Source organism: Clinocottus analis, unplaced genomic scaffold (assembly GCF_023055335.1).
Source record: "Clinocottus analis isolate CAN_PGR_092001 unplaced genomic scaffold, fCliAna1.0.p SCAF_20, whole genome shotgun sequence".
Lineage (NCBI taxonomy): Eukaryota > Metazoa > Chordata > Actinopteri > Perciformes > Cottidae > Clinocottus > Clinocottus analis.
Window position 1 is genome coordinate 7,202,847 of NW_027175932.1, and position 9,057 is coordinate 7,211,903.

Here is a 9,057-nt window from a genome sequence, read left to right on the forward strand (position 1 = left end):
ACAGTTAAACAGTGACTCACAGATTCCTCTCTCTGTCTCTGTCTCTGTCTCTGTCTCTCCCTCTCTCCTTCTCTCTCTCAAACCTCATCTGTTTCTCACTCGATTCTTTTTCCTTTCTCTTCTTTTTTTTCACCACTTTCACTGGTTTTCATTGCCTGACCGCCCCCTCTCTCTTTTTTCTCTGCAGGTTGGGTGCTGACCATAGCAGACTTTAGGAGAGGGGTGATTTTTTCCTCTCCTCCTCCCCCTTCCTACTCCGACGGCTCCAGCCGTAAACCTAGTAAGTTTCAATATGGCCATACCATAATGGTGTTTTACAGTCTTATTTGTTGTATGTGTTTTGAATGTGGTTTCATATCCCAATGGGCTCACTTAATCAAGACAAAAAAGTATAGTTTTGTCCCATTACATTACTTGAACTCTCCTTTCTGTCCAGCTTTGATTGGTTAGGAGGCAAAGAAGGAATAGCAACAAGGATTTAAATCCCTCTGCTATACATGACCAAAAATACTGTCCACACACACGCCCAAATCGAAAGCATCGCAAATGCTCTTGACTGGAGCTGCCGATTATTAAAAAAAGCTTCCTGACACACACACACACACGCACACACACAGCTCCCGGGGCCCTTGGGACTTCAAAGAGCCGTCTACAGTAGGCCTACCTCAGCGACACCTCAGCACCAGGTGCCGCAGAGAGGAGAAAGGAGGGGTGATGGAGGGTAGAAGGAGAAAGAAGAGAGAGAAAGGGAGTAGAGGGGAGACCACAGGCATTAGAGGAGGGTGAAAGAAACATCGTCAGAGGTGGAAGGAAGGGCTGAGGAGTCGAGTACTGAATCGGAGGAAAAAAGAAAGAAAGGAAAGAGTGTGAAGTAGGCAGGTGGAGATGAAGAGATGCTTCAAAATTAGAAATAGAAAAGTTGAGAAGAAAAAGAAAAAGGGATGAAAGCCAACAAGCAGACAGGCAGAGGCCCAAAACAGGCCAGACAAGCAACGCAGCCGACAAGGAGGTGCAGCCAAAGACAGAGAGATAATGGGGGTGGAGGGCAGTAACACTCTGCTGCTAATACCTCTGCTGCTTTGTTGTGAAGACCCCGAGTCCCTCTTTTAATGGTGAACAATTCCTTTAATGATAGCAGTAAAACACACACACGCACGCACACACACACACACACACACACATACACACAGTGTTGTTCCTCCCAGCCTAACAGGAAATGTGGTTCGGAGCACAACGTGACGAGTCACAGTTCAACTTTTACGACTTACGGGGCCAATGCACACTCAGTCACACAGCAAAGTTCAAATAGAGCATTAATAGCATGAAATGGTTTTGTTTCACATGTTAGTGTCCTATATGGGGCAGAAATGTGAGCCTTTGGATAATTTGGGTGCCTGCAAGCTTTTGAATTAACTTGTTTGTGAGCTGTCAATCACGCAGACAGGCAGGATGTGTTGGTTTGAAGAGTGAATCCCACCGAGAGCGAGTTATATTCTCAACATAAAACCATTTGGTGAGCACTTTGATCCCATGCGGCTGCCTCACATGGCACGGAGTTTTGTGTGGCTGCCACAGCGAAACCTTTGAGTTACACGAGAAAAACGAAACCTCAAACCTGGCAGTGTTAGTGCCTTGCTCGATCTGCTGCCATACTCATCCTCAAGTTGTCGATTTCTCTCGGAGACGTGTGGACGAGTCATTCCAGAGCGTTTAGTAAAATGTGTTGGTCAGTGCGTGGTATTTTACACATTTGATCATCTCCATAACAAACTGTAAACACGCTACAGCTGTAGGACTTCATCCCCAAAGCACCCAGACAGGCCCAGTATGTCTGGAAGGAATAGTTTGCCATTTTGGAAAACACGCTCATTCACTGCTATGCTGAGAGTCGAAGAAGAAAAGAGATACTGATCTCATGTATGTACGGTTAATATGAACGCAAAGCCGGTACCTGGTTGGCTTAGCGTAGCAAAAAGAATAGAAACAGCGAAGCCAATCGTCACCTGGCTCCAGCTTCACATTCAATGGGCAGATGTGTGAAAGTGATATTAATCTAACTCTCATCAAGAAAGTGAACAAGCCCATTTCCCCAAATTGCTGGAGTCAAAGCTATTGAAATGTTGTGCTTGAATCTGAAACTCACACACTCCATTCAGATTTCATCGGCAGGAAAGTGGACTTCTGGGTGTAAATGTGCGTAACTGTTACATAAGGAAAGCAGAACTGTGCTAAAAAGGAGGAAGTGTAAAATGACAAAACAAAGCTCCAGAGCTGAATTCACACTCAGCTCTCTGTATTCCAAATGCAAATTGGGACTGCAACCTACACGACAAGGGACGGGTTTGCATTCCCCTCACAAGGATAATAGTTTTGTCAAAAAGAAGGAAAAAAAAGAGTTTCAGTGTTTTAGAATCGGTACTTCGCCTCCAAGGACTCACAAACAAACAGCAAGGGAGGACAGTGATTCAAGGTGACCTCACATGAAAACACGACAACCCTCCACGCTGCCGAGGTGTCCTCGGGTGAGACGCCACATCTCCAGCAGCTCCAGCAATGGGGTTCTGGAGCCGAGCCTGACCTCTGACCTCCCTGTGGAGGGTGGCAGACAAAAAGAGATTTTCCCTATGGGGATTAATAAAGTATCAAATTATCATTTGAATGCAGCTGATTGTATCTTTGTCAGTCTACATTTCAGCCCGCAGACCTTTCTGTCGAAGCGTGTCATGTGACCGTGTCACGGCGACTCTGCTGGATCTGTTGGGAAAAGCTCCGCGGACCAAAATGTCGAACGATGAAGAAACAATCGGCTACGTTGTTCCCCTCCCGCCGCTCTGTTCATTTATCAGTATTTAAGCTCACATTTATTACGTCACATAAGCGTTATCTTCTATTTCTCTTCGTTGCCTTGATGCAGCAATTCAGGATTCAACCCAACAGACTGCATCCAGATGAACGGTGTCATTATAAAGCACACAGGGTTGGCAAAATGCATACGTGGCCATAGCTCAACTCGTAAGTCTACAACTGATTATTTCTATTGTTCCAAACTGATCTTCCAATGTTTCTGGGATAGAGCAGCACAAAATGCCACAGACAAATCTTTCACATCTCAGTGTGCACTCATTGCAGCGTTATTGCACAAGACCAAAGGCCAGCTAAAGCAAAGTTAAGAAACAGGAAACTGACATTCTCTCTCTCTCATTCTCTCTCCCTCTCTCCCTCTCTCTCTCTCTCTGTCTGTCTCTCTCTGTGTGTCCTCCTTCTTTCTGCCTCCCTCTGTCCCTGTGGTCAACAATCCCTCTACTGGCCTTTGTCCCCAAATCCCCATGGACAGAGTCAGGGGAGGGAGACTGCTTAAATGCTTTGAATGATGGTGTGGAATGCTAAAAAGTGTGTGTGTGTGTGTGTGTGTGTGTGTGTGTGTGTGTGTGTGTGTGTGTGTGTGTGTGTGTGTGTGTGTGTGTGTGTGTGTGTGTGTGTGCGTTTGTGTGCGTGTGGTTGTAGGGGGTGGATGTGTGGGGGGGTCTCCTGCCTGGTCTAGGATCTGGTATGCGTGACTGAACAAGAGGAGTAGAAAGAGGAAAAGAAGAAAAAAAAATCCCCCACCAGAACCTGCCTTCCTAACTTCTAAAGACAGACAATGGCTACTGACTGGTCTGGCAACCCTCTGTGTGTGTGTGTGTGTGTGTGTGTGTGTGTGTGTGTGTGTGTGTGTGTGTGTGTGTGTGTGTCACTTCATACACAGGCCACGTCCTGATAGAAAGCAGAATGGGGGAAATCTGCTCTAACCAACTTTAGATCTCATTACTCCACAAATGCAGCAGCACACATGCCGCTCTGCCACATGTGAAACGAAACACTGCAAAAATAACCAAAACGAATGCCCCAAACCTTCCATGCGAACCATGAAATCCACCAAATACGACCCGAACCGACTTTGGGCTTTGACACTCTTGAGGCTTACGTTTTAAACTCGACTACAACCAGTTGAGCTGAAACTCCTGTATGTTCTGCATTTAAGGGTAAAAAAAAAACAAAACAGACGTTGATGATTAAAAAAGTCAGCAGGGTAGAACAGCTTCCTATAATAAACGCCCTAGTGATAATTAATTACACAGGCACTGCAGCCAAATCAAGACGGCAAGCATCCATTTTGAATCTCCTCGTAAATAATAAAACACAACAGATTTTTCCCTTTTTTTCCAGCCCTATTGAGAGGCAAGGCTGGACTGTTCAGGGACAATACCCAGACATGTGTGGGTGGCTATTACCAATACATGCAAATAAAAGACCTCATTGTATTAAATACGCCTGATTATGCACAACATGACTGTAGAACAAGACCATAGCAGCAATGTCAAATGAACATGTTAGTAATAAACAAAACAGACAGCATGACAACATTGAAGTGCTACAGCTACACAAAAGTAGTCCACACCGCTCTTTCCGTTCATTATATAAATATCTTTAATTGTTTTAACCGTAAGAATATAAAACAATTTAATTTTGGGATTCTGCATTTTTTTCTTCTTTACAAACACATAATATACAGTACATCTTTTTTATTTTTCAAACACACAGCTTTTTCAGCAGGACGCACATCCGTATATTAATTTTTCTAGCAGGTCATTGCATTACATTAAAACGCGCACACACAGGCATCCGTGTGTGCATGTGTGTGTGTTATTGTGTGTGTGGGAAAGAAAGAGAGAGATGGGGAGGTAAAGAGACGCAGTCCGCTTGTAACTCGACACGGAGAGAGAGAAAGAAAAATAATCGATTGCCTCTTATTCTAAGCATGTCTCAAAATGGATTGGGGGTATTTTTATTCAGGGAGAGATGGAGAAAAAGAGGAGGGGAAAAGATATTCTCACCCTCCTCTCTCTCTCTCTCACCGGTGAGAGCAACATGAATATGAATGCGACCTGTGTTGCCATTAACGTGGGAAAATAAAGCCATGAGACGAACCCTGATTTGCTTCGATCAATAAAGGGTATAAGATATAGAAATCACTTCAATTTGAAGTACGGCACTCTGAACAACATCCACTGACATTTATTTCCACCAGCATCCCTCAGAAAAAATACCGAACGTTCCCATAACATACTTACAATGGATGTATAGTGTGTTTAATAACGGCCCGATCATATTTGTATCTAGCGTTGCCGCGCTAATATTCCTATATTATCTATTGTATTATTACAGGAGGACTATAGGTATTTATTCCAAAGAAAAAGCTGATAATATTGCCTCCTTTTCATAATGGCCAAAGCTTGAACACAACACATCTCTAACGGGCGTGAAAGTTGGACTTTATACCCTAAAAATGAGGAAAAGAAACAATAAAAAAAGCTCTTGCACACAAGCGGATTTATCTTTTTGTTTTTTTGCTTTTTTTTTTGTTGCATAAAGCGTCGTTGTTAAAATCTGAATAGATTTTACAGCTTGCTGTCCCTTCTCTCTCTCTCTGGGAAATTGTTGCTGTTTATGGGGGTAAATTAACAAAAGGTAGTTAGATTGTGTCCTGGTCTCCTTTCTCCAGCTCTGCTCATGGAGGGAGGGAGGGATGGGGGGAGGGGGCAGACACAGTCCCTTTAGGCACATTTTCTCCCAGTCTCTCATTCTCGCTTTCTGTTGTTTTTTTTTTAACAGTATACACCCTTTGAAAACAACCACATACGAGGTAGCCAAATGTTTTAGGCGTGATGGCTGTAGCGGAGATTAGTTGTAAATGTCTCAAATCCAGACTCGCTGTTAAAAATAAAAGTTCTCAAACCTCACTTTGCTTTAAAACTAAAAAGATGGATGCAACTTTGGGTGGATGCAAGTTTCACTTCTATAATTTTCTGGAAGCAAGTGCCAGATAGCAGAATATTCAAATGACACTCTATTTTTAAATATATATATATATATATAGTATGTGTGTGAAACAAGCAAGTATTTCAATTTGATGTCAGAATTTCTGAGATATTTAAACTCAATACGAGATCAAAGCGTTTGTTAAGAGGGATTTTCATGAGCTCGTAGCAAAAGTACGTTTTAATTGCTTCCTACCAGGCAGAATATTAAGTCATATAAAACACTAATTGAAATCCTGCAAGGCCAACAGAGAGAAAAATAAAACATTTGAACACAAAATATTGATCACATGGGAGAAGCACACCTTACACAAGCTCACAGAAGGGAAAAGGGAGGTTTTCTCTCTCTTTTTTTAATAAGAAAAGAAGTTTACCCGCCTGTCTAACACCCCTCCTCCTGCTCCTTGTGTCCCCCTCTGTCCCTCATCCAAAAACAGAAAGAACAAAAACACAAAACATTTCCAATCACCTCACTTTCTCACTCTCTGTCATCTGCCAGAGTCCCAGGTTCAACACTTTAAGGCAGGGGAGCTGCGTGATCCTCTCCAGTCCCCTCTTGGTGATCTTGGTACATCCATACAGGTCGATGCCCGCCAGCTGGGTCAGGTGGTCGGCTATGAGCTCCAGCCCTTTGTCCGTGATGCGCACACACTGTCCAATGTTCAGGGTCCTCAGCTCGTGCATCTGCCTCACCATCCGGTTTATGCCATCGTCAGAGATGTGACACGAGCACAGGGACAGGGACTTGAGCTGGTACAGCCCCTGGGCGATGTATGCCAGGGTCTGGTCCCCTATCTTGTCGCAGAAGGAAACGTCGAGCCCGGAGAGCCTTAGGGTGCCCATGGCGAGGTGCATGGTCCCTGTGTCGCTGATGTTGTCGCAGGAGCGTAGGTTGAGACTCCACAGGGAGGCCATGTGGGAGAGGTGGATCATCCCCGCATCTGAGATGCCCCCGCAGAAGCTCAGGTTCAGTACCCGGAGCTTGGTCAGCCCCTTGGAAATGTGTTTGAGTGACAGGTCCGTCAGTTTCTGACAGTCCTGGAGAGTCAGGTACTCCAGGTTCAGACAGCCCTCCGCCGCGCTGCGGGTCATGCCCGCCAAGTGTCCAATCCCCACGTCCGAGACGTGCCTGCAGGACCTCAGATTGAGGCTCTTGAGCCTGTGGAGGCCCCAGGCTATCAACAAGAGCCCGGTGTTGGTGATGTTGCTGCAACCGCCGAGCTCCAGCACCTCCAGGTTCTTCAGATACTGAGCTATCCTGCCGAGGCTGGAGTCTGTGATCTGCTTGCACAGACTCAGGTTCAGCACCCTCAGTGATGGGATCTCCTGAACAAATGCGTGACCCAGCCCGTTATCCGTGAGGTTGTAGCAGCCGGACAAATTGAGGGACTCGATGTTTGGCATTCCCTGGATCACATAGCTCAGGCTGCGCCGCAAGGACAGGATCTGGACCCTCCGGATGCCCCTGGCCTGGAGGCTGGGGAACAGGGAGGGATTGGCCCGGCGGAGGTGCAGCTTGGCCTCCACCCCCCTCCACACTGACTTGTGGTAGGATGCGTCCCTCCAAGCGATACACACTTGGGCTACCCTGCCTTTGTCCCTCACATCCAGATAGCTGAAAATCATGGCCAAAATTTCCGGGAAGAGGCACGAAATGTGCGTCTCCATTGTTTTTCAAACCCCAGGCATATAAGAATTAATACTCCACACCTCCAAGGCTAAAAAAAAAGAAGAACCCACTCCCCTCTTCTTGCAATTAATCAAAAGTATCAACAGTACCAGTTATCCACAGAAGTCGAAAAAAAAGAAATAGGAGTTGTTTGTTCCTCTCTTTTTCTCACATTGAACTGTACAAAATCGATCCAACTCTCTCCAACCCCACGTGATCCCGTCTCGTTGCGCAGTAGGATTCAAATGCATTAAAAAGGGGAAAAACTAAAAAAGCGTTTATTCCTGCCTCAACTTCTCTCTCCGCCAAAAGGAGGAGGCGAGGGGGGCGAAAGGAAGAAGGAGGAGGAGAGGAGGAAAAAGCGTCAATCCTTCCCCCTCTCGCTCCCTTCGCTCAGACGACGCTTCCTTGTATTATACCTACAAAAAGCCTTCCTCTCTCGGCCGAGCGGGGATCCAGACGGTCGTACATTTCAGAATAAGAAAGTAAAAAATAAAACCAACACTCTTAACGCCGCCTATCAGAAAACATTTCCATGTTAGAAAAGCAGAAAAAGATAGAGCCGGGTTGGCTTTGTAGGCAGAGTGAGAGAGAGAGAGAGGGGCGTCCTGGGCTCAAAGCCTTTGTCTGCTCTTTTCAAACCGACTTGGCAGGGACCCCAGCACTCTAGCTGTACGGGAGGGGTGGAGCCAAGAATTGGCATGAATCGTATGTGTTAAAACAGTTTCAACAACAAATAGCGTTACTGTAAATATCGTAAAAGCTGACGCATACACGGAAATATGTGTGTTAATATTTAACAAGTGACACGGTGTGATATTAATTCGTCATTTTATAAAGACACCCCTCTCCCCTCCGTGTCAGGCAGTTGGTTTGTCCCGCCTCAGCTGGAACGGTGCGAACAGTTTCCCTTGGAAACCAACTTCTTACAATTCAGTTCACTTTGGGCTTTAACCCTTTGAGCGGACCACACAGGAAACACAGGGAAGCCGACTGGAGGAGACCTCTTTACTCCGCTCACTTGGCATGAATATGTATTATTCCTGTTGTTGTTGTGGAAATACTAGTAGAGGGTCTCCAGAACGTTACAGAGCAGAATACTGTGGTCTTTGTCTCTTGTAAACAGCATGTCTTCCTCCTCTTTCACACTTGAAAAAACGTTCAAAAAAAATGATCTGATTCTGATTTGACCAAGTCAATGAAGTCAAGAAAGATGAAAAATAAACTCACTTTATTGACTTGGTAGGCTAGTGACTGTGTCAGTGAGTAGTGAGTATGTGTGTGTGTGTGTTATATGTTTAAATACATACGTGTGTGTGTGTGTGTGTGTGTGTGTGTGTGTGTGTGTGTGTGTGTGTGTGTGTGTGTGCGTGTGCATGTGTGTCTGTGTGTGTGTGTGTGTGTGTGTACTGTATGCATTTATATTTCTTATAAACCACTAAAATAATCACTTTGAAGCAGCTGTCTCCCATCTGGCATTGCTTGAAACTTGATAAGTAATTTTACTCTCGGCTGATGGTACTGAGATAG

The 9,057-nt window shown here is 45.1% G+C and overlaps 2 protein-coding genes across 2 annotated transcripts in view; one reads left to right on the top strand and one right to left on the bottom strand.

The window, feature by feature from the left end:
- Positions 1-203: 203 nt before the first annotated feature.
- Positions 204-9,057, top strand: part of wnt5b (wingless-type MMTV integration site family, member 5b) — a 34,836-nt gene continuing 25,982 nt past the window's right edge. Inside the window, exon 1 of the mRNA XM_068586312.1 lies at positions 204-280. The gene's annotated coding sequence lies outside the window, so the exon portion shown is untranslated. The remainder of the gene's footprint in view (positions 281-9,057) is intronic.
- Positions 4,453-8,142, bottom strand: fbxl14b (F-box and leucine-rich repeat protein 14b). The gene has a single exon (XM_068586999.1). It carries the CDS (start codon positions 7,524-7,526, stop codon positions 6,324-6,326), a length of 1,203 nt encoding a protein of 400 aa, XP_068443100.1. The 5' UTR covers positions 7,527-8,142; the 3' UTR covers positions 4,453-6,323.